Source organism: Phocoena sinus, chromosome 15 (genome assembly GCF_008692025.1).
Source record: "Phocoena sinus isolate mPhoSin1 chromosome 15, mPhoSin1.pri, whole genome shotgun sequence".
NCBI lineage: Eukaryota > Metazoa > Chordata > Mammalia > Artiodactyla > Phocoenidae > Phocoena > Phocoena sinus.
Window position 1 is genome coordinate 50299132 of NC_045777.1, and position 26899 is coordinate 50326030.

The 26899-nt window shown below is 46.0% G+C and overlaps 1 protein-coding gene across 4 annotated transcripts in view; it reads right to left on the reverse strand.

The window, feature by feature from the left end:
- LMF1 (lipase maturation factor 1) overlaps positions 1-26899 on the reverse strand; it is a 93009-nt gene that overhangs the window by 59557 nt on the left and 6553 nt on the right. For 2 of the 4 annotated variants that reach the window (XM_032604402.1, XM_032604403.1), the window contains exon 2: positions 10842-11151. In XM_032604402.1, coding sequence (XP_032460293.1) covers positions 10842-11151 — 310 coding nt within the window. Of the gene's footprint in view, positions 1-10841; positions 11152-26899 lie in introns of those variants that run through there. The other 2 variants (XM_032604405.1, XM_032604404.1) reach the window with 2 other exon arrangements.

A 26899-nucleotide genomic window follows, 5' to 3' on the forward strand; every position in this document is an offset into this window, starting at 1 on the left:
ACAGTAGTGTTTCCTATTTGCCCCATTGTACAATCACACTACAGGGCCATGCCCACAACAGGGTATCAATAAACATGTTTGGAAAAGTAAATGTAATACTGTTCACCCTTGAACAATTTGGCATTTAGGCGGGCTATTCTGCAGTGGAGGTTTTTTTTAGATCGGCCCTCTCACTGCAGGTTGAGTGGTTTCCTCATAGGTTTTAGTGAGAAACCTGTGTAGACGTGGACTCAACGCAATTCTGACCCATGCATTCAGAGGTCAACTGTACTTGGTTTTACTGCAGTTAATAATTTCCTTCAAACACCATGAAAATGTCCTACCCTAGAATCTTTAATTTCAAAGGACACCCCATTACCACGAGCACAGGTTATTAGAAAAGCAACCCTAAATGGAGGATGTGTCAGACATGCCTTCCCTGTGGAATCTGAGCGAGTTGGGGGTCTTCGCCCACAAGGGCTTCCAGGACACACCCCTGGGGAGCACAAACATGTGTATGGACCCCAGGTCATGGAAAAGAACCCCACAATGTAACACAAGTGGCCCTGGCTGGAATCGCAGTGGCTCCAGAACACATTCCTCACACCTGTGAATCCTCTGCCCATCACTCTGCCCGAGTTAACACAACACCCAGCAGGAGGACCCGAGAATACAAGGGACACGACTGTCTCTAACTGACTCTGCAAGTGATCATGAGAGAAAGGAACAAGGCAGCGGTCCCAGCTACACCGTGGATGAGCCATGCAGCGCCTCCTCAGTGATGGCAGCTGCACAGGGAGGCCGCATAGGGTGACTCCATCTGTGTGAAGCAGCCGGAGCAGGCATGTCCGCACAGACAGGAAGCAAGAGTGGGTGCCAGGGGGTGAGGACGCAGGCCCAGGCTGATGAAATGTTTTAGAGGCAGATGGTGATTGTTCTTACACGTGTTAAATGGTTACATTTTATGGTTTGTAAATAAAGATGTTAAAAAAAAAAGTTGTCTGATTAAGGAGGTGTGAATGAAACGATACGAAGTCTGAGATTTGCTGGAAGCTCCCAGTGAGGGGAGGGAAGGGCAGGGTGCGGGGTCGCGAGGAGGGCGCCCTGACTGCCTGTTTCCCACACAAAGCAATTTCCCACCTGAGAAGGCAGGACACAGACCCTGCAGGCCAGGCAATAAAGAACATGGTGAGGCCAGGGCCCTTCCTCACTGAGTAGGGGCGTTTTAACAATCCGACCCAGAGAGATGCTGGCTTCCTACAGGGAAAGCTGCACGGAGGAGTGAGGACAGAACGAGCATAGAACATGGGCCTGAGCGCTCTGCGTTACTCCCTCTGCTTCTGAGCAGGATTCTGAGCTTCCATAATAAAAACCTATAAACAGCCAGTGCACACACTGGCTAATGCGACAAATAAGTTTACCCAGTAAATTCTCCCAATAAACAACCTTGGTGAGCAGAGAAAAGGGAAGGGGCTGACTTTTTTTTTTTTGCGGTACACGGGCCTCTCACTGTTGTTGCCTCTCCCGTTGCGGAGCACAGGCTCCGGATGCGCAGGCTCAGTGGCCATGGCTCACGGGCCTAGCCGCTCCGGGGCACGTGGGATCTTCCCGCACTGGGGCAAGAATCCGTGTCCCCTGCATCAGCAGGCGGACTCTCAACCACTGCGCCACCAGGGAAGCCCAGGGCTGACTTTTAAAACCTCACAAACAATGGACGTTTTACATTTTCATCAGAACCAACTGGAAGAGACTGAAAGCTAACAGGACAGAGGAGGCCTGGCCCAGCTCCCACCCACAGCCTGGCCACCAGAACAGTGTCCCCGTGGACACCGGCAATGGGCTTGTGGCATCACTGCTGTCAAATTTGCTGAGGGCATTTGGAAATGCGTTCTCTCCTAACTTCACCTGTTTTGAATTTTAAATTTCAAGGCTGCTTGATATAAGATTTTTAAATATAGGCAGTTATATCTAATCACATGAAAAGTTAAAAAGTATTCATTAGACTTTTACAGCTTTTATTATATTTTTAACAGCTGGAACTTATTTTAGAAGAGATGGCTGTCCACGGAACTACTTTGGGGGATGGTCTGTTGTTTTGTTCTTTAAAGAAACTCAAGTCCTCCCTGGTCTAAGAGTTCCAGATTTTGCTCCCAAATGGTCTGTATTAACGCCTTACCTCCAACTGTCTGTTAGTGACAGGCCTTCCCCCGTCAGAGGTGGCCCACAGCCCACCGACCACTCATCTCCACGGCAAGGAAGCCAGAGAACCAAGAAGGGAGGGGTGTGTGTGCCAGGCCTCCTCGCGCCCATGTCTGCAGCCCTAGGCCTTGAGCTACCCCAGCGACCTCTATGCAAGGCTCCTGTTTTACAGAAAGCCTCTGATTAGAAAACTAAAGCAGTTCCCAGTGATTTTTCACTTTGTAAGAAGGCATCATGGATAAATATTTTATTTTTATTTTATAAATTTTTAAAAAAGATTTATTTTATTTATTTATTTTTGGCTGTGTTGGGTCTTTGTTGCTGTGCACGGGCTTTCTCTAGTTGCAGTGAGCAGGGGCTACTCTTCGTTGTGGTGCACGGGCTTCTCATTGCGGTGGCTTCTCTTGTTGCAGAGCACAGGCTCTAGGTGCCTGGGCTTCAGGAGTTGTGGCTCGCGGGCTCTGGAGCGCAGGCTCAGTAGTTGTGGCGCACGGGCTTAGTTGTTCCGCAGCATGTGTGATCTTCCCGGACCAGGGCACGAACCCATGTCCCCTGCAGTGGCAGGCGGATTCTTAACCACTGCGCCACCAGGGAAGCCCTGGATAAATATTTTAGATTGCTCTCCCCTGGCTGTGGAGGGGCAGCTGTGAATTTGTAGAATTCTCCCACTTTCTTGCCTGGCACAGAGCGCTTCTCGAAGGCCCACTCAGGAAGCAGGTGGATGGGAATTCATGATAAAGCATGGTCTTCCAAGCCGTGCCCATGAGTGCTGCGTGGAGACGGCTGAACAGAAGCAGGGCAGGACAGAAAGGCCAGAGGGGGTGAAGCAGTGGCCCGACCGATGCAGCCAATGGGTGACTGTCCCCCCCCCCCCCCCGCCCCCAGTCCAGGAACATGGTCTGTCTTGGGACCCGCCACGTCTTGGCACCGTCTGAGAGAGCAGAGAAGGCCCGTGTCAGTGTCCGATGACCGTGGGCAGCAGTGAGCCACTCCTTCGACAAGGACATGGGGCTTCCCCAGGGGACAGGGCCCTGCTGCACGGCCACACGGCAGAAATGGCACCATGTTGCTGCCCGGACCTCGCAAAACCGTAGCAGGAATTCATTTCTACACATCAAATCTATCTACACCCGTAAAAGCACCTGGGGCTACGGGCAGGGGCAGCCGTGGACATCAACTGCGTTTAAGGCCAAAATAAAGTTTTCATCCTCAACAGTCTGAAGGCGGCCGCTATGCAGGGGTCCCCTCCGCACCTCTGCAGCCCTCGGGCATCTGCTGTCGGCACTCTTTGAAGTTGATACTCTGTCCCTTCTGCCAGAGGAAAGTGCCAAGGCGGCTTCCTCTGCAGGAAGGGACCTCCGGAGCCCCCGACCTCGCTCCAAGTTTCTAGAGATAATCCTTTCTTCTTTGTGGGGGCCGGGAAGGTGGGAAGAGGAAAGGACGGCCACACGGCCATCCTTAAGAGCAACAAAGAAGCCCTTTAGGATTCCTGTCAAAGCAAAGCACAGATAACAGAACCAGAAATCCAACTTTTTGGGAAAGTTGATACTAACTGAAGAAACTGGAGAAGAAGGGACAACTCGGGCTTCCGATGCCATTTGAGCAGGACAGCACTGGGCTGGTCCGTCTTCCGTGAGGTCACTCGCATTTCACGCAACAACAGTCACTGAGCTGTGGCTCTGTCTCTCTTCAGTGTCACTGACCCCAAGATGTTTCAATGCCTAGAGCAAGAGGACGGGCACCCAGGGCACCAATAAACATGCTCCAGTCCACGGTGACTTGGCCAATGACTGAGTAAACACGGGGATGCCAGAGAGACCTGTGGGGAAGAGCCCACGTCACTGTGTGTGCCCCCCTCGAGGAGGGGCTGACACCACCCCCCCCTCCATGTGTGGGCTGCGCTGTGATGACCTCCAATGAGGACACGGTGGAGACTTGGGACAGTGGAGATGCCTGATAGGCATGACCTCGGCCAGAGGTCAGGGCAACGTCCGCAGACAGGTCGTGCTGAGGGCAGGGACTCCTGATCCGACGTGTCGACAACAGCACTTTACCTCTGGTCTTCCTCTCAAACCCATCACCATGACAACAATGAGAAAAACATCAGACAAATCCCGCCGGAGGGACATTCTACAAAACCCCTGATCGGTCCTCCTCAACACTGTCTAGGCGTCCAGAACAGGGGCGTCTGAGCCACGGTCCCAGCCCAAGGGGGCCCAAGGAGATGCGGCAACCAGATGTCTGTGGGGCCTGGATGGGGTCCCGGGATGGGAAGGACTGAGAAGAGGTGAATGAACAATAGTGTCAACACTGGCTTGTTAAGTGTGACAAATGCACCGTCTAACGTAGAGGATAATAACGGGAAACTGGGAGTGGGACGCACAGGAACTCTGCACTGCTTCTGCAGTAATTCAGTAGGTCTCAAACTCTTCTAAAAATGAAGTCTGTGAAATTAAGAAAAGTCGAGGTAGCTGGGCAGCAACATCTGCACCTGTCAGGAGAGCTGCCTCCAACCCCGCAAACAGAACACACAGAACGGCCATCACCTCAAGGCCAGCCCAGCTCCCCTCCTGTGAGTGCAACACCCGGGGGCTCTGGCAACGGCCAAGGGAGGTGAACTCAAGTTCTGGCCAGAACAGGACAGACTCGCCCTGCATCTGATGTGCCTGGCCCAAAGCTCCTTGCTGCAGACCCAGCGCCTGGCCACCCCCCACCCCGTCCCGCCTGCCAGAGCTGCGCCCTCTGCCAGCAAGGCCTCCTCTATGAAACCCAGACATGGAACCAAGAGTGTCACGGAGCTGGCCCTGGCTGTCTGCCCTTCGGGGACGACTATGACTCCTGCTGTCACCCAGTCCCGGGGCACCATTAAATCAGAACCTACTCCCGCCACACTTGATTGAGACTCTGGGGGGCGGTGTGTGATCCCAAAGCCATGTGGCGCGGCCACACCTGTGTCCTTGGAAACTCTGGGCCCCCCGGGCCGGCCTTGCACCTCTCCTGAGGGACCTGCTGGCCTGGTGGGCTTCTTACTGCCCGCTCTCGGGGGCAGCACTGTCCTCAGGGAGTCTCCCAAGTGTCCAGCCCCTGGGCGCCAAGCCTCTGCCTCACTTCCTGTCTTGAAGAACCGTCTGGTGTCGTCTCCTTCCCATGTCCAGAAGACACAACAGGTGTCAGGAAGGTGTACCCCTGCTGCCTGCTGCACCCTCTCTCAGAGTTTCTCAACCAACCCAGACAGAACAGAACCACAACCTAAGGAAACACCACGACGGCAGTGCATCTGCTCCTCCTTCTCCTCCCTCTGGCCAGTGAAGTCCAAGGACTCCCTCACCCACCCCGCAGCTCCGACCCACCTGGCCCGCTTTGTGAGTCTGTGGCACCTTGACCCTATGGGGCCCCCTCTTACGGGCCGTGGGAGTCGTTCCCTTCGGGCCGTGGGAGCCGTTCCCATTCCCTGAAAGGAGCCTGACAGTAGCCCTGGTCTAGAGGTAACAGGGCCCAGCTTCCAAGGCCTGAAAATCCAAAACCATGCCTGCCCTGCTCTTCAAGACGAGGTGGGGCAGGTGGGGAGGGCGGTTGTGGTCCTCGCCTTAGATCTGCCCACATGTGAAAGTACCGCCTTCTAACTGCCGGGCCTGGAACAGCAGATACCCAGAGGAAGCTGGCACGTGTCCCTGACAAACCACAGGGCGTGTGAGGAGCAGAGCTGACAGCCACTATGGACTCAAGGCCACACTGGTGCTGGCAGCAGAGGAAGGTTCCGGAGATACCCTGCAGGTGAAATCAGGAGGATGTGGAGGTTGGTGAAACATGGGGGAAGCAGGAAGACTCACAAACAAGTCCCAGATCTCCCCAGGATCCCACCTGGGGGACAGGCTGAGTGTGGACATGCTGATTTGTGGAGCTAGGGACACAGCTAAGCCAACAACACAGCCCAGGTGTCTATGGGGCCAGGGCTGGGTCTCAGCATGGCCATGGCTGGCCCCAAGCCTACCCATGCACTGCGCTGCCTCCAGGGTGCAGCTCCAGGAGAGGACCCCAGAGAGCCGGACCCTCACCCAGGGGCAGACCACCCCAGCTGGCCCTGTCTTGGTTCCCTTGTTTCTGCTGCAAGGTGGGAACACTGTAATCCTGCTCTCCTTCCTGCCACCACTAGACAAGCAGTTGATAACACCAGTCTTTTCTGGCTCCTCTGAAAGTATCGCTTCCCGAGTCTGAGGACCTGGGTCATCACCCTACAAAGCACTAACTGTATGACTAAAGCCACTCGCCCCACAATGAAGATCTCTGACCACTGTCGCCATGAATTGGATTCATCAGGTTCCTGCTAGCCTCACCACGCATGTACTAGGACCATGTCAGGAAGGCGGGAGAAGGGCGGGCACGATCCCAGGATCCCAGAAGGAGCAGGCTGTCTGGAAGTCTGCCTGACTCCGCCCAAGATATCGACGTGGGGCCCCAGCAGCCTCACTTGGCAGCAACGCTGCATCCCATGTCTGCTGAGGACGTTCATTTCCAACGCTGGGACTTCATCACAGATGCCAGTTGGGGTCAGCAGGAGCAGAGGGGACACCCACTTAAGAGAAGGGAGTGGGCAATGCTTCAAGTGAAGCAGCGGCCATAGTGCACACAAGCCAGGCTGGGCAGGCGCCGAGCCACCACCATGGGACCCCAGGGCAGGGGCCTCGTTGCCGGCCAAGATGTGCCCCGTGCACCTGCCTGGTGCCTCCTTGCCCCATGTGGGCTTCCTGTCCCCACTGCAGGCCACCAGCTGGATGACACTTGAAAGACATCCAATCAACAGTGTCCATTATCTGAGGATCTCACCCCAAACAGATATCCTTTTCCCTCAACTTAGAATAAATGGGACGTGAAAGAACAGAGTGTGTCTAACTCTCATGCTGGGGCATCAAGAAAACGAAAGCCCAATTTCCATTTAAGGGGTCCTCACTCTCCCAGTAAGTTTCCAGCATCACTCTGACAACCTGGAAACTATCATCCATTAAGGAGCCCCGAGTCAAGGTGACCTGAGACACCTTCCAGATCGAGTGGCCTGCCCAGCCTCGCCTGGGGCCCCACACGTGGGCCACAGCAAGCAGCCTGCAGCTCCGCTGGGAACACAGATGTTCGGCATCAAGAATGTGGTAAATAATCCACTGGTCTCCACTGACAGGTTTTGTTTTGTTTTGTTTTACATTTTTCACCTAAAACATCTCTTGTCATTTTTTATTAAAATAAATTTATTTTATCTTTGGCTGTGTTGGGTCTTTGTTGCTGCACGTGGGCTTTCTCTAGTTGCAGGGAGTTGGGGCTACTCTTCATTGCAGTGCACGGGCTTCTCATTGCAGTGGCTTCTCTTGTTGTGGAGCACAGGCTCTAGGTGCGTGTGCTTCAGTAGCTGTGGCTCGTGGGCTCTAGAGTGCAGGCTCAGTAGTTGTGGTGCATGGGCTTAACTGCTCCGTGGCATGTGGGATCTTCCCAGACCAGGGCTCGAACCCATGTCCTCTGCATTGGCAGGTGGATTCTTAACCACTGCACCACCAGGGAAGCCCTCATGTGTCATTTCTGAGAAAACAGTTATTTTATTTTCCTTGAGTGAGCTTAAATTAATTCAAATCACATTTTTAAACACATCCAAGTGGAAGGGAGCAGAACATTTTTTCCACTGAAAAAACACAAGACTCTATTTTTGGCCATGTGTACTCAGACCAGTTTTCAAAAATCTTCCTGACCAACACATTCTAGATGTGACTAGAAATTACTGTTTAAAATTGACAGTGGAGGGGCTTCCCTGGTGGCATGGTGGTTAAGAATCTGCATGCCAATGCAGGGGACACAGGTTCGAGCCCTGGTCTGGGAAGATCCCACATGCTGCCGAGCAAGTAAGCGCGTGTACCACAACCACTGAGCCTGCGCTCTAGAGCACACGAGCACAACTACTGAAGCTCGCACGCCTAGAGCTCGTGCTCCACAACAAAAGCCACTGCAGTGAGAAGCCCACGCACCACAACGAAGAGTAGCCCACACTCGCCGCAACTAAAGAAAGCCCATGCACAGCAACAAAGACCCAACACAGCCAAAAATAAAATAAACAAATTTATTAAAAAACAAGACAAAACAAAACTGACAGTGGAGGGACTTCCCTGGTGGCACGGTGGTTAAGAATCTGCCTGCTGACGCATGGTACACAGGTTCAATCCCTGGTCTGGGAGGATTCCACATGCCACAGAGCAACTAAGCCCATGCGCCATAACTACTGAGCCTGTGCTCTAGAGCCCGTGAGCCACAACTACAGAGCCCGCGTGCCACAACCACTGAAGCCCATGCACCCTAGAGCCCACGTGCCGCAACTGCTGAAGCCCACATGCCTAAAGCCACTGCAAGGAGAAGCCTGCGCACTGCAACAAAGTGTAGCCCCTGCTCGCCACCACTAGAGAAAGCCCATAAGCAGCAACGAAGACCCAATGCAGCCAAAAATAAATTAAAAGAAAAAAGAGGGCTTCCCTGGTGGTGCAGTGGTTGAGAGTCCACCTGTGATGCAGGGGACACGGGTTTGTGCCCCAGTCCGGGAAGATCCCACATGCCGCGGAGCGGCTGGGCCCGTGAGCCATGGCCACTGAGCCTGCGCGTCCGGAGCCTGCGCTCTGCAACGGGAGAGGCCACAACAGTGAGAGGCCCGCGTACCGCAAAGAAAAAAAAAAAAAGAAAAAAACCCCAAACTGACAGTGGATACAATTTTCCCGGTTGCTGGGCGAGGTACAGTATGGCCCAAGCCCCGTGTTACAGACAGGTGCAGCCTCTGAGCAGGACACTGGAGCCAGGCATTGCGCTCCCCCTCTCTGTAACTCCAGCTTTTAAAACGGGGCAAACATACCCAGAATTCTCCCTCCTCTGACATGCGCTAAATCACACATGCCAAGAAACAGCAGCCTTTTAGACATCACAGACAACCCCAGCCAGAGTCCTCTTGTGCTGTAAACATCCACTGACCAGAGAGACTAGAGGCGGGCAGTGAATGCCTGTGGCCGCTGAGGAGGTCAGACAGCCTGAGGTGGCAGCACCCATGAGTCCCAGGTGGGGAGGAGCAGACAGGAATGAAGGACGCTTCCCTCGCCTCACAGCTGCCTGACGGGCACGAGGCACATTCCACCTACCAGGAGCCAGCCCCTATTTCTACCCTCACTGCTTGGGCCTTCAGAAAAGAAAATGCCATAAATCAGATGTAAATATCATTTGTCTAGGAACCCACACAGCTTCTGTAGGGAACTGGACACAGGATGCACCACCACAGTACGATGTTGCCATCCACTTGGTGACCCCTGCAAAACCTGGTAACCGACGCCCATCGCTGTTTCTTCTGATCCACGCAGCCCACGCCACAACACCAGGGCATTGAAGTTTCCCAAAGTCTCTGAATAAATTCTGGCTCTGACTACGAGGGTGCTGGCTGGTCAATAGTTCAATATCAACATGAAGGCCCCGGGAGCAGGGAGGGGAGCCAGGGTGACTGAGACGTCAGCCTTCTTTTCCATAGACTGGATGGGGAGAGGTGTCTTCAGTTCACACACTGAGTGTCACTCACACTTGCTCGGGGACCAGGGCCAGACGACAGGAGCTGGGAGGAGACCTCTGATGGCTCACAAGCTGAGTGAGTGACATTGAAGGAGTCCGGCGTCTGGGTTAAAACCCATTCATGTCATGGTCCAGGACCTAGCCAGCCCCTTTGACCTGGGCCAGCAGCCAAGAATGTCAGGCCACCGAATGAACCTTTCCTCCCAGAAAACAAAGGCTCTGGTGGGAACATGGCATGAGGAGCCCCAGAGGTGCTTAACCTCCTGCTCCTCTACACAGACACCACCCCTCCTCCACTTCCTGCTCATCCACGCAGACACCACCCCCTTGTCTACTTCCTCCATGTCTACACAGACACCCGCCCCGACCCCAGAGCTTTCTCTCAAGGCTTCACCTTCTCTTACAGAGTCCTCTGTGCTTCCTCTGGTAGGTGATTCTTCCCCAGGGCCGGAGCCCAGAACTTGAAGAAGAGCGGTACCCCCTCCTCCACTGTCAAATGTGGCACAGCACTTCATGGCCCTCAGTTTTCCTCCAAGCCTATCCAAGCCACACGCTGCACTGATGCCCCCGTCCGTGTTCCCATGTAACTCTCCCTCCATGGAGCCCAACGCTGCCTCTGACCTGTCCGGCACTGGAGCCTATTCCCCACAGCAGGGCTGGCCTGAACTGTGACCACTGGCACCAGTTCCTCTCAAACAAGGAAGGAGCAGGTGGGAGCAGGAGCAGAGGAGTAAGCCTCCAAATCAAGCCCCACCACCAGAGTGCTCCCAGCAGCCCACCCAGCAGCGTCCACCTCCATCTCATGGCCCCCCAGCACAAGAGGCTGGCAATGCTATCTCAGGTGTGGCCATGACACTCCCAACAGAATCCCAATTACGCCCAAATAAGGAAGCTCCTGGACTTTGGTTGAATGCGACCAGCAGGGTCTACCACAGCCTAATTAAAAGGGTGATATTTTCCAAATTAACGTAAGAAGTAAGCTCATTTGCTTGCTCCTGTTACCAGGAGGCCTCGTTGGGCTCTGAGGGGTAACACCCCTAGAACCCTGATTTATCATGTGCCTGCATTATAGATGCCCCATCCTTCCCTCTTACCAGATCTGCCCCACGTTGACCAGGGACATGTAGAGGACCCAGAGAGTAGCCATGAGAACCATATTGGCACAGCCGGAGACCAGGATGAAAGAGGAGATGCCCAGCCCGAGAAGAGCCAGCGCGTCCAGGTTGAAGTCCATGTGAGACCAGTCCAGCAGCCAGAGGACGGTGGGGGCGTAGCTCACCGTCTCCCAGCTGACTTGCCCACGGAAGTGCTGCTGCACACTCCTCAGGTACACTCTGCAGGGCAGCAGTCCCGTGTCACCAATCAGCTGCTTGTTCTGATGGAAGGCCACCAAGAATGCCACAACTGGAAGGAAAAGAAGACAAAAGGAACATGAACAGGAACACAGCCCTCTGTAGATACTTTTCAGACGTGCAGGGCCTCGGCTAGGCAAGAAGATGAGGCAGAGTCTGACCAGTGGTTTGGAATCAAAGCGTGGACTCAAGGGTATTTCACAAAATCTTGAGGGAGATATTAGAAGATCCAACCTGGAGAAGTCACAATGTATGTGTATATGTATACATAGCTATGTGCGTTGTATCTACTTATACACAATGTATATGTGTATATAAAATAGACACACATTTATATAAAATATGTGCCTGCTTACATAAAATGGTTAGTTAACTACCCCAGAATGAACTTTGCTTAAAGAAAATTTACAGTAAAACACTCATGTTAGAAAATAGAAAGGCCTCAAATCTAAACTTCTACTTTAAGAAATCAGAAAAAAGAGTAAATTATATATAAAACAAGCATCAGAAAAGACATTTTAAAAAAGAGGTGAAATAAATGAAATTGAGAACAGGGAAAAACACAGAGAAACTCAATAAAAACCAAAAGTTGGTTCTTCGATAAAATCAATATAACTGTTAGAACTCTAGTCAGATTAACCAAGGAAAGGAAAGCAGACACCAATATCAGGGATCAAAAAAGAACACTGTTACAGATCCCACAGGTGTAAAAAGATAATACAGGAATACTATACATCTCTCTAAGATCTTAAGTTTGACAACTTAGATGAAATAGGAGAATTAGTTGAAAGACGCAAACTACCAAAACTCACAAAAGAAGAAATAAAGATAATACATCACAACCAGCCAACTTCATCTCAGAAATGCAAGGCTGGTTCAACCCTCAAAAAACTATCCATGGGCGGAGATCACCTTCCTCCCCACAGATACATCAGAAATACATCTACACGTGGAACAACTCCTACAGAACACCCACTGAACGCTGGCAGAAGACCTCAGACCTCCCAAAAGGCAAGAAACTCCCCATGTACCTGGGTAGGGCAAAAGAATAAATAGAAACAAAAGAATAGGGATGGGACCTGCACCAGTGGGAAGGAGGAAAGGTTTCCACACACTAGGAAGCCCCTTTGCAGGCGGAGACTGCGGGTGGCAGAGGGGGGAAGCTTCGGAGCTGTGGAGGAGAGCACAGCAACAGGGGTGCAGAGGGCAAAGAGGAGAGATTCCCGCACAGAGGATCAGTGCCCACTGGCACTCACCAGCCCGAGAGGCTTGTCTGCTTACCCGCCGGGGCGGGTAGGGGCTGGGAGCTGAGGGGATGGCAGGGAGAGGACTGTTGGTGTGAACACAGCCTGAAGGGGTTAGTGCACCACCGCTAGCCGGGAGGGAGTCCGGGGAAAAGTCTGGACCTGCCAAAGAGGCAAGAGACTTTTTCTTCCCTCTTTGTTTCCTGGCGCACGAGGTGAGGGGATTAAGAGCGCTGCTTAAAGGAGCTCCAGAGACGGGCGCGAGCCGCGGCTAACAGCGCGGACCTGAGACGGTCATGAGACGCTAAGGCTGCTGCTGCCGCCATCAAGAATCCTGTGTGCGAGCACAGGTCACTATCCACACCTCTCTTCCGGGGAGCCTGCGCAGCCCGCCACTGCCAGGGTCCCAGGATCCAGGGACAACTTCCCCGGGAGAACACACGGCGCGCCTCAGGCTGGTGCAACGTCCTGCTGGCCTATGCTGCCGCAGGCTTAACCCGCACTCCGTGCCCCTCCCTCCCCCGAGCCTGAGTGAGCCAAGGCTCTGGAATCAGTGGCTCCTTTAACCCCGTCCTGTCTGAGCGAAGAACAGACGCCCTCTGGCAACCTACACGCAGAGGCGGGGCCAAATCCAAAGCTGAGCCCCGGGAGCTGTTCGAACAAAGAGGAGAAAGGGAAATTTCTCCCAGCAGCCTCAGGAGCAGCGGATTAAATTTCCACAAGCAACTTGATGTACCCTGCATCGGTGGAATGCCTGAATAGACAACAAATCATCCAAAATTGAGGAGGTGGACTTTGAGAGCAAGATTTATTATTTTTTCCCTTTTTTCTCTTTTTGTGAGTGTGTACATGTATGCTTCTGTGTGAGATTTTGTCCGTATAGCTTTGCTTTCACCATTTGTCCTAGGTTTCTGTCCATCCGTTCTTTTTTTTTTTCTTAAAAAAATTTTTTTTTGCTTAATAATTATTTTTTATTTTAATAACTTTATTTTACCTTACTTTATCTTCTTTCTTTTCTTTCTTCCTTCCTTTCTTTCTTTCTTTCTTCCTCTCTCTCTCTCTCCCTCCCTCCCTTTCTCTCTCTCTTTCTTCTTTTTCTCCCTTCTATTCTGAGCTGTGTGGATGAAAGGCTCTTGGTGCTGCAGCCAGGAGTCAGTGCTGTGCCTCTGAGGTGGGAGAGCCAACTTCAGGACACTGGTCCACAAGAGACCTCCCAGCTCCACGTAATATCAAATGGCAAAAATCTCCCAGCGATCTCCATCTCAACACCAACACCCAGCTTCACTCAACGACCAGCAAGCTACAGTGCTGGACACTCTATGACAAACAACTAGCAAGACAGGAACACAACCACACCCATTAGCAGAGAGGCTGCCTAAAATCATAGTAAGTCCACGGACACCCCAAAACACACCACCAGACGTGGACCTGCCCACCAGAAAGACAAGATCCAGCCTCATCCACCAGAACACAGGCACTAGTCCCCTCCACCAGGAAGCCTACACAAACCACTGAACCAACTTTAGTCATTGGGGACAGACACCAAAAACAACGGGAACTACGAACCTGCAGCCTGCAAAAAGGAGACCCCAAACACAGTAAGATAAGCAAAATGAGAAGACAGAAAAACACACAGCAGATGAAGGAGCAAGATAAAAACCCACCAGACCTAACAAATGAAGAGGAAATAGGCAGTCTACCTAAAAAAGAATTCAGAATAATGATAGTAAAGATGATCCAAAATCTTGGAAATAGAATAGAGAAAATGCAAGAAACACTGAACAAGGACCTAAAAGAACTAAAGAGGAAACAAGCAACAATGAACAACACAATAACTGAAATTAGAAATACTCTAGAAGGGAACAATAGCAGAATAACTGAGGCAGAAGAACGGATAAGTGACCTGGAAGATAAAATAGTGGAAATAACTACTGCAGAGCAGAGTAAAGAAAAAAGAATGAAAAGAACTGAGGACAGTCCCAGAGACCTCTGGGACAACATTAAACACACCAGCATTCGAATTATAGGGGGTCCCAGAAGAAGAAGAGAAAAAGAAAGGGACTGAGAAAATATTTGAAGAGATTATAGTTGAAAACTTCCCTAATATGGGAAAGGAAATAGTTAATCAAGTCCAGGAAGCACAGAGAGTCCCATACAGGATAAATCCAAGGAGAAACAAACCAAGACACATACTAATCAAACTGTCAAAAATTAAATACAAAGAAAACATATTAAAAGCAGCAAGGGAAAAACAACAAATAACACACAAGGGAATCCCCATAAAGTTAACAGCTGATCTTTCAGCAGAAACTTCAACCCAGAAGGGAGTGAGAGGACATATTTAAAGTGATGAAGGAGAAAAACCTACAACCAAGATTACCCAGCAAGGATCTCATTCAGATTTGATGGAGAAATTAAAACCTTTACAGACAAGCAAAAGTTGAGAGTTCAGCACCACCAAACCAGCTTTACAACAAATGCTAAAGGATCTTCTCTAGGCAAGAAACACAAGAGAAGGAAAAGACCTACAATAACAAACCCAAAACAATTAAGAAAATGGGAATAGGAACATACATATCGATAATTACCTTAAATGTAAATGGATTAAATGCTCCCACCAAAAGACACAGACTGGCTGAATGGATACAAAAACAAGACCCATATATATGCTGTCTACAAGAGACCCGGTTCAGACCTAGGGACACATACAGACTGAAAGTGAGGGGATGGAAAAAGATATTCCATGCAAATGGAAACCGAAAGAAAGCTGGAGTAGCAATTCTCATATCAGACAAAATAGACTTTAAAATAAAGACTATTAGAAGACACAAAGAAGGACACTACATAATGATCAACGGATCGATCCAAGAAGAAGATATAACAATTGTAAATATTTATGCACCCAACATAGGAGCACCTCAATACATAAGGCAAATACTAACAGCCATAAAAGAGGAAATCGACAGTAACACATTCATAGTAGGGGACTTTAACACCCCACTTTCACCAATGGACTGATCATGCAAAATGAAAATAAATAAGGAAACACAAGCTTTAAATAATACATTAAACAAGATGGACTTAATTGATATTTATAGGACATTCCATCCAAAAACAACAGAATACACATTTTTCTCAAGTGCTCATGGAACATTCTCCAGGACAGATCATATCTTGGGTCACAAATCAAGCCGTGGTAAATTTAAGAAAACTGAAATTGTATCAAGTATCTTTTCCGACCACAATGCTATGAGACTAGATATCAATTACAGGAAAAGATCTGTAAAAAATACAAACACATGGAGGCTAAACAATACACTACTTAATAACGAAGTGATCACTGAAGAAATCAAAGAGGAAATCAAAAAATACCTAGAAACAAATGACAATAGAGACACGACGACCCAAAACCTATGGGATGCAGCAAAAGCAGTTCTAAGAGGGAAGTTTATACAATCCTACCTTAAGAAACAGGAAACATCTCGAATAAACAACCTAACCTTGCACCTAAAGCAATTAGAGAAAGAACAAAAAACCCGAAAGTTAGCAGAAGGAAAGAAATCATAAAGATCAGATCAGAAATAAATGAAAAAGAAATGAAGGAAATGATAGCAAAGATCAATAAAACTAAAAGCTGGTTCTTTGAGAAGATAAACAAAATTGATAAACCATTAGCCAGACTCATCAAAAAAAGGGAGAAGACTCAAATCAATAGAATTAAAAATGAAAAGGGAGAAGTAACAACTGATACTGCAGAAATACAAAAGATCATGAGAGATTACTACAAGCAACTCTAAGCCAATTAAATGGACAACCTGGAAGAAATGGACAAATTCTTAGAAATGCACAACCTGCCAAGACTGAATCAGGAAGAAATAGAAAATATGAACAGACCAATCACAAGCACTGAAATTGAAACTGTGATTAAAAATCTTCCAACAATGATACATTAAACAAGATGGACTTAATTGACATTTATAGGACACTCCATCCAAAAACAACAGAATACACATTTTTCTCAAATGTTCATGGAACATTCTCCAGGATAGATCATATCTTGGGTCACAAATCAAGCCTTGGTAAATTTAAGAAAATTGAAATTGTATCAAGTATCTTTTCCAACCACAACGCCATGAGACTAGATACCAATTACAGGAAAAGATCTGTAAAAAATACAAACACATGGAGGCTAAACAATACACTACTTAATAATGAAGTGATCACTGAAGAAATCAAAAAGGAAATCAAAAAATACCTAGAAACAAATGACAATAGAGACACGACGACCCAAAACCTATGGGATGCAGCAAAAGCAGTTCTAAGGGGGAAGTTTATAGCAATACAAGACCACCTTAAGAAGCAGGAAACATCTCGAATAAACAACCTAACCTTGCACCTCAAGCAATTAGAGAAAGAACAAAAACACCCCAAAGCTAGCAGAAGGCAAGAAATCATAAAGATCAGATCAGAAATAAATGAAAAAGAAATGAAGGAAACAATAGCAAAGATCAATAAAACTAAAAGCTGGTTCTTTGAGAAGATAAATAAAATAGATAAACCACTAGCCAGACTCATCAAGAAGAAAAGGGAGAAGACTCAAATCAATAGAATTAGAAATGAAAAAGGAGAAGTAACAACAGGCACTGCAGAAATAAAAAAGATTCATGAGAGATTACTACAAGCAACTCTATGCCAATAAAATGGACAATCTGGAAGAAATGGACAAATTCTTAGAAATGCACAACCTGCCAAGCCTGAATCAGGAAGAAATAGAAAATATGAACAGACCAATCACAAGCACTGAAATTGAAACTGTGATTAAAAATCTTCCAACTAACAAAAGCCCAGGACCAGATGGCTTCACAGGCGAATTCTATCAAACATTTAGAGAAGAGCTAACACCTATCCTTCTCAAACTCTTCCAAAATATAGCAGAGGGAGGAACACTTCCAAATTCCTTCTACAAGGCCACCATCACCTTGATACCAAAACCAGACAAGGATGTCACAAAGAAAGAAAACTACAGGCCAATATCACTGATGAACATAGATGCAAAAATACTCAACAAAATACTAGCAAACAGAATCCAACAGCACATTAAAAGGTTCATACACCATGATCAAGTAGGGTTTATTCCAGGAATGCAAGGATTCTTCAATATACGCAAATCTATCAATGTGATAAACCATATTAACAAATTGAAGGAGAAAAACCATATGATCATCTCAATAGATGCAGAGAAAGCTTCTGACAAAATTCAACACCCATTTATGATAAAAACCCTGCAGAAAGTAGGCATAGAGGGAACTTACCTCAACATAATAAAGGCCATATATGACAAGCCCACAGCCAACATCATCCTCAATGGTGAAAAACTGAAAGCATTTCCACTAAGATCAGGAACAAGACAAGGTTGCCCACTCTCACCACTGTTATTCAACATAGTTTTGGAAGTTTTAGCCACAGCAATCAGAGAAGAAAAGGAAATAAAAGGAATCCAAATCGGAAAAGAAGAAGTAAAGCCGTCACTGTTTGCAGATAACATGATACTATACATAGAAAATCCTAAAGATGATACCAGAAAACTACTAGAGCTAATCAATGAATTTGGTAAAGTAGCAGGATACAAAATTAATGCACAGAAATCTCTGGCATTCCTATATACTAATGATGAAAAATCTGAAATGGAAATCAAGAAAACACTCCCATTTACCACTGCAACCAAAAGAATAAAATATCTAGGAATAAACTTACCTAAGGAGACAAAATGCAGAAAATTATAAGACACTGATGAAAGAAATTAAAGATGATACTAATTGATGGAGAGATATACCATGTTCTTGGATTGGAAGAATCAACATTGTGAAAATGACTACTATCCAAAGCAATCTATAGATTCAATGCAATCCCTATCAAACTACCACTGGCATTTTTCACAGAACTAGAACAAAAAATTTCGCAATTTGTATGGAAACACAAAAGACCCCGAATAGCCAAAGCAATCTTGAGAACGAAAAACGGAGCTGGAGGAATCAGGCTCCCTGACTTCAGACTATACTACAAAGCTACCGTAATCAAGACAGTATGGTACTGGCACAAAAACAGAAATATAGATCAATGGAACAGGATAGAAAGCCCAGAGATAAACCCACGCACATATGGTCACCTTATCTTTGATAAAGGTGGCAGGAATGTACAGTGGAGAAAGGACAGCCTCTTCAATAAGTGGTGCTGGGAAAACTAGACAGATACATGTAAAAGTATGAGATTAGAACACTCCCTAACACCATACACAAAAATAAGCTCAAAATGGATTAAAGACCTAAATGTAAGGCCAGAGACTATCCAACTCTTAGAGGAAAACATAGGCGGAACACTCTACGACATAAATCACAGCAAGATCCTTTCTGATCAACCTCCTAGAGTAATGGAAATAAAAACAAAAGTAAACAAATGGGACCTAATGAAACTTCAAAGCTTTTGCACAGCAAAGGAAACCATAAACAAGACCAAAAGACAACCCTCAGAATGGGAGAAAATATTTGCAAATGAAGCAACTGAGAAAGGGTTAATCTCCAGAATTTACAAGCAGCTCATGCAGCTCAATATGAAAAAAATGAACAACCCAATCCAAAAATGGGCCGAAGACCTAAATAGACATTTCTCCAAAGAAGATATACAGATTGCCAACAAACACATGAAAGAATGCTCAACATCATTAATCATTAGAGAAATGCAAATCAAAACTACAATGAGATATCATCTCACACCGGTCAGAATGGCCATCATCAAAAAATCTAGAAACAATAAATGCTGGAGAGGGTGTGGAGAAAAGGGAACACTCTTGCACTGCTGGTGGGAATGTGAATTGGTTCAGCCACTATGGAGAACAGTACGGAGGTTCCTTAAAAAACTACAAATAGAACTACCACATGACCCAGCAATCCCACTACTGGGCATATACCCTGAGAAAACCAAAATCCAAAAAGTCATGTACCAAAATGTTCATTGCAGCTCTATTTACAATAGCCAGGACATGGAAACAACCTAAGTGCCCATCATCGGATGAATGGATAAAGAAGATGTGGCACATATATACAATGGAATATTACTCAGCCATAAAAAGAAACGAAATTGAGCTATTTGTAATGAGGTGGATAGACCTAGAGTCTGTCATACAGAATGAAGTAAGTCAGAAAGAAAAAGACAAATACCGTATGCTAACACATATATATGGAATTTAAGAAGAAAAAAAAAATGTCATGAAGAACCCAGGGGTAAGACAGGAATAAAGACACAGACCTACTGGAGAACAGACTTGAGGATATGGGGAGGGGGAAGGGTGACAGGACGAAAGAGAGTCTTGGACATATACACACTAACAAACGTAAGGTAGATAGCTAGTGGGAAGCAGCCGCATGGCACAGGGATATCGGCTCAGTGCTTTGTGACCGCCTGGAGGGGTGGGCTAGGGAGGATGGGAGGGAGGGAGACGCAAGAGGGAAGAGATATGGGAACATATGTATATGTATAACTGATTCACTTTGTTATAAAGCAGAAACTAACACACCATTGTAAAGCAATTATACCCCAATAAAGATGTTAAAAAAAAAAATCTTCCAACAAACAAAAGCCCAGGACCAGATGGCTTCACAGGCGAATTCTATCAAACACTTAGAGAAGAGCTAACACCTATCCTTCTCAAACTCTTCCAAAATATAGCAGAGGGAGGAACTCTCCCAAACTCATTCTACGAGGCCACCATCACCCTGATACCAAAACCAGACAAGGATGTCACAAAGAAAGAAAACTACAGGCCAATATCACTGATGAACATAGATGCAAAAATCCTCAACAGAATACTAGCAAACAGAATCCAACAGCACATTAAAAGGATCATACACCATGATCAAGTGGGGTTTATTCCAGGAATGCAAGGATTCTTCAATATACGCAAATCAATCAACGTGATACACCATATTAACAAACTGAAGGAGAAAAACCATATGATCAACTCAATAGATGTCAGAGAAAGCTTTCAACAAAATTCAACACCCATTTATGATAAAAACCCTGCAGAAAGTAGGCGTAGAGGGAACTTTCCTCAACATAATAAAGGCCATATATGACAAACCCACAGCCAACACCGTCCTCAATGGTGAAAAACTGAAAGCATTTCCACTAAGATCAGGAACAAGACAAGGTTGCCCACTCTCACCACTGTTATTCAACATAGTTTTGGAAGTTTTAGCCACAGCAATCTGAGAAGAAAAGGAAATAAAAGGAATCCAAATCAGAAAAGAAGTAAAGCTGTCACTGTTTGCACATGACATGATACTATACATAAAGAATCCTAAAGATGCTACCAGAAAACTACTAGAGCTAATCAATGAATTGGGTAAAGTAGCAGGTTACAAAATTAATGCACAGAAATCTCTGGCATTCCTATACACTAATGATGAAAAACCTGAAAGTGAAATTAAGAAAACACTCCCATTTACCACTGCAGCAAAAAGAATAAAATATCCAGGAATAAACCTACCTAAGGAGACAAAAGACCTGTATGCAGGAAATTATAAGACACTGATGAAAGAAATTAAAGATGATACAAATAGATGGAGAGATATACCATGTTCTTGGATTGGAAGAATCAACATTGTGAAAATGACTCTACTACCCAAAGCAATCTACAGATTCAATGCAATCCCTAACAAACTACCACTGGCATTTTTCACAGAACTAGAACAAAAAATTTCACAATTTGTATGGAAACACAAAGACCCCGAATAGCCAAAGCAATCTTGAGAACGAAAAACGGAGCTGGAGAAATCAGGCTCCCTGACTTCAGACTATACTACAAAGCTACAGTAATCAAGACAGTATGGTACTGGCACAAAAAAGAAATATAGATCAATGGTACAGGATAGAAAGCCCAGAGATAAACCCACGCACATGGTCACCTTATCTTTGATAAAGGAGGCAGGAATGTACAGTGGAGAAAGGACAGCCTCTTCAATAAGTGGTGCTGGGAAAACTGGACAGGTACATGTAAAAGTATGAGATTAGAACACTCCCTAACACCATACACAAAAATAAGCTCAAAATGGATTAAAGACCTAAATGTAAGGCCAGAGACTATCCAACTCTTAGAGGAAAACATAGGCGGAACACTCTACGACATAAATCACAGCAAGATCCTTTCTGATCAACCTCCTAGAGTAATGGAAATAAAAACAAAAGTAAACAAATGGGACCTAATGAAACTTCAAAGCTTTTGCACAGCAAAGGAAACCATAAACAAGACCAAAAGACAACCCTCAGAATGGGAGAAAATATTTGCAAATGAAGCAACTGAGAAAGGGTTAATCTCCAGAATTTACAAGCAGCTCATGCAGCTCAATATGAAAAAAATGAACAACCCAATCCAAAAATGGGCTGAAGACCTAAATAGACATTTCTCCAAAGAAGATATACAGATTGCCAACAAACACATGAAAGAATGCTCAACATCATTAATCATTAGAGAAATGCAAATCAAAACTACAATGAGATATCATCTCACACCGGTCAGAATGGCCATCATCAGAAAATCTAGAAACAATAAATGCTGGAGAGGGTGTGGAGAAAAGGGAACACTCTTGCACTGCTGGTGGGAATGTGAACTGGTACAGCCACTATGGAGAACAGTATGGAGGTTCCTTAAAAAACTACAAATAGAACTACCATATGACCCAGCAATCCCACTACTGGGCATATACTCTGAGAAAACCATAATTCAAAAAGAGTCATGTACCAAAATGTTCATTGCAGCTCTATTTACAATAGCCAGGACATGGAAGCAACCTAAGTGTCCATCATCAGATGAATGGATAAAGAAGATGTGGCACATATATACAATGGAATATTACTCAGCCATAAAAAGAAATGAAATTGAGTTATTTGTAGTGAGGTGGATGGACCTAGAGTCTGTCATACAGAGTGAAGTAAGTCAGAAAGAGAAAGACAAATACTGTATGCTAACACACATATATGGAATCTAAGAAAAAAAAATGTCATGAAGAACCCAGGGGTAAGATGGGAATAAAGACACAGACCTACTAGAGAATGGACTTGAGGATAGGGGGGGGGGGGAAGGGTAAGCTGTGACAAAGTGAGAGAGTGGCATGGACATATATACACTACCAAACGTAAAACAGATAGCTAGTGGGAAGCAGCCGCATAGCACAGGGAGATCAGCTTGGTGCTTTGTGACCACCTAGAGGGGTGGGATAGGGAGGGTGGGAGGGAGGGAGACACAAGAGGGAAGAGATATGGGAACATATGTATATGTATTAACTGATTCACTTTGTTATAAAGCAGAAACTAACACACCATTGTAAAGCAATTATACTCCAATAAAGATGTAAAAAAAATAAAAATAATATACACCTTATTTTACTTTTATTTATAACTTAAGGGCTTCCCTGGTGGCGCAGTGGTTGAGAGTCCGCCTGCCGATGCAAGGGACACGGGTTCGTGCCCCGGTCGGGGAGGATCCCACATGCCATGGAGCAGTTGGGCCCGTGAGCCATGGCCACTGCGCCTGCGCGTCCGGAGCCTGTACTCCGCAACGGGAGAGGCCACAACAATGAGAAGCCCGCGTACCGCAAAACAAAACAAAACAACCAAACAAAAAACTATCCATGGGGACTCCCCTGGTGGTCCAATGGCTAAGTCTCTGCGCTCCCAATGCAGGGGGCCTGGGTTCTGTCCCTGGTCGGGGAACTAGATCCCACATGCCACAACTAAGAGTTCACATGCCGCAAGTAAAGATCCTGCACACCGCAACTAAAAGATCCCACATGCCACAACTAAAAGATTCTGCATGCCGCAACTAAATATCCCGCACACGGCAAGGAACATCCCAAGTGCCTCAACTAAGACCCAGGAAGCCAAATAAATAAATAAATAAATAAATAAATATTTTTAAAAGAATCAATGTAATCACCACAGTAACAAACTAAATCAGAAAACCATAAGATAGTATCAATAGACCCACAAAAAAGTACATGAAAGAATTCATCCATTCATGGTAAAAAAAACTTTCAGCAAATTAGGAATAGAAGGGTACTTCATCAGTCTATAAGATATAACTATGAAAAACCTACAGCCAAGATCATACTTAAAGATTAATGACTGAATACTTTCCCCTGAAGATTTGGAACAAAGCAAGACTATCTCTTCTCTTATTACTCATATTCAACACTGTATAGGAAATCCTAGCTAGTGCAATGAGGCAAGTATAAGAAATAAAGGTATATAGGTTAGAAAGGAAGAAATGAAACTATCTCTATTAATAGACTGCCTATGTAGAAAATCCCAAAGAATCGACAAAAAGAAAGAAGAAGAAAAAAAAGCCCTCATGGCACTAATAAGTGAGTTTAAGAAGGTCACAGAATACAAGACCAATATACAAAAGTCAATTATATTCCTATATATCAGCAATGAACAACTGTAAGCTGAATGTTTAAATATTATAATAGCCACCAAAAATAGTGTCTAGGGCTTCCCTGGTGGCGCAGTGGTTGAGAGTCCGCCTGCCGATGCAGGGGGCGCGGGTTCGTGCCCCGGTCCTGGAAGATCCCACATGCCACGGAGTGGCTGGGCCCGTGAGCCATGGCTGCTGGGCCTGCGCGTCCGGAGCCTGTGCCCCGCAATGGGAGAGGCCACACCAGTGAGAGGTCCACATACCGCGAAAAAAAAAAAAAAAAAAAAAAGTGCCTAGATAAACTAACAAAATATATGCAGAATCTGTACATGGGAAACTACAAAACATGATGAGAGAAATCAAAGAAGATCAAAATAAATGGAAAGATTCATTGTGTTCATGAACTGGAAGAAGAGTCAGCATTATTAAGATGTCAGTTCTCCCCAATTTGATCTATAGATTCAATGCAATCTCAATCAAAACATCCGGTAAGCTTTTCCATAGATATTGACAAGCTGATTCTAAAATGTATATGTAAGAGCAAAGGAACTAGGATAGCCAAAATAATTCCGATGACGAACAAAGTTCGAGGACTCATTTTACCCAATTTCAAGACTTACTACAAAGCTACAGTAATCAAGACAGTGTGGTATTAGCAAAAGTACAGACACATAAATCAATGGGAGACTAGAGAGTCCAGAGTAGACTTACACAAAGACAGTCAACTGATTTCTGACAAGGGTGCAAAGACAATTACAGACAAAGACAGTACTTTCAACAAGCGGTGCTGGAACAACTAGACGTCATATGCAAAAAAAATGAAACTTGACACATAACTCACATTTTGTACAAAAATTTATTCAAAAGGACCAGAGACCTAAATGTAAAACATAAAAGTATGGAACTTCTAAAATAAAATATAGAAGAAAATCTATGTGACTTGTGTTTGGCAATGAGTTTTTAGATACAACACCCAAAGCATGATCCATGAAAGAAAAAACTTTCTACTTTATCAAATGAAATTCTACTTTATCAAATGAAAAACTTTTGTTCTGTAAAAGATATATATATATTTTTTGCTGTACGTGGGCCTCTCACTGTCGTGGCCTCTCCCGTTGCAGAGCACAGGCTCCGGACACGCAGGCCCAGCGGCCATGGCTCATGGGCCCAGCCGCTCCGCGGCATGTGGGATCTTCCCGGACCGGGGCACGAACCCGTGTCCTCTGCATCGGCAGGCGGACTCCCAACCACTGTGCCACAAGGGAAGCCCTGTAAAAGATATTTTTAAGAGAACGAAAAGACAAGCCACAGACTGGGAAAAATACCTGCAAATCACATATCTGATAAAGGACTTGCATCCAGAATAAAGTACCATTAAAACGCAACAAGAAAACAAACAACCAAGTTTTTTAAAGGGCAAAAGATCTGAACAGATACTGAAAGTCATCTGCTTCACACAAAGAAGATACACAGATGGCAAATGAGCACATGAAAAGATGCTTAATATCATTTGTTAGTGGGGAAACGCCAATTAAAACCACAACGCAGGGGCTTCCCTGGTGGTGCTGTGGTTAAGAATCCGCCTGCCAACGCAGGGGACACGGGTTAGTGCCCTGGTCCGAGAAGATCCCACATGCTGCAGAGCAACTAAGCCCGGGAGCCACAACTACTGAGCCTGCGCTCTAGAGCCCACGAGCCACAACTACTGAAGCCCACGTGCCTAGAGCCCGTGGTGCTCTGCAACAAGAGAAGCCACTGCAATGAGAAGCCTGCGTACCGCAACGAAGAGTAGCCCCCGCTCACCGCAACTAGAGAAAGCCCACGTGCAGCAACAAAGACCCAACGCAGTCAAAAATAAATAAATTAAATAAATAAATATTTTTAAAAACTTAAAAAAATAACAACAATGCAATGCCGTATCACCACACGCCTATCGTAACAGCCAAAATCCAAAAAACTGAAAATACCGAATGCTCCAGAGGATTCAGAAAAAGAGGAACTCTCATTCATTGCTGGTAGGAGGCAAACTGGTATGGTCACTCTGGAGGACAGTTTGGCAGTTTCTTACAAAGTTAAACACAGATTTACCATATGACCCAGCAATTATACTCCTACGTGTTCACTCAAGTGAACTGAGAACTTACATTTACAAAAAAGCCTGCATGCAAATGTTTACAGGAGCTTTGTTCGTAATTGCTAAAACTGGAAACAACATAGATGTCCCTCAGAGCTTGAATGGATAAAAACTGTGGTGCGTTCATAAAACGGTATGATATTCAGAGAGAATATCAACGGAATGTTGATTCACTCAACAGCATGGAAAGATCTCAAGTACATTTTACTAAGTAAAGGAACCCAGACCCAAAGGCTACACACTGTAGGATTCCATTCACCTGACACACTGGAAAAGACAAAACCATGGGGCAGAACACAGACCAGAGCATGCCAGGGGCTGCGGGGGGAAGCCGATTACGTGGACAGGGGAATTTTCAAGAGATGTAACTATTCTGGTACAGTACTAGAGTGATTGATAACTATGCATTTGTCAAACCCCATAATTGTACATCATAAAAAATGAACTTTAATGTATATAAACTATCAAAACAACCTAGCCAGGAGGTTAGGGGATGCCAGGATGGAATGCAGACTGTGACAAATGAATCAAACTCTATCACAAATGTATAACTCGGCCACACTGAATGCAAGGAAAGAGGGAGGGCTGGCCTAAGAAACTTTGGAAATTGTTCTGAGTAAAAACTAAGGACAAAGACAAAAGTAACTGTATAGAAACACCGGAGTCTAATTGGGGGTAGGCGAACAATTCTAAGACTGCTTTGCATGTGCATTGGGGTTAAGCAGATAAACCATGGGGGATGGTGGGGCAAGATTTCTCACTAGTGGAGAAGGAGGTTCCAGATAAGCAAAAAGGGAAGGCCAACACACACCCCACATACTGGATAAGAATCGGAGATGCCAATGAGAATTCATGTTTACCCTAATATACATTCAAATGGATATGCAGAGAAATGACCATATGTGAGTGAGCACACCCACATATGTAACCTAGCTCTGTTTGCTAAGAGAGTCTG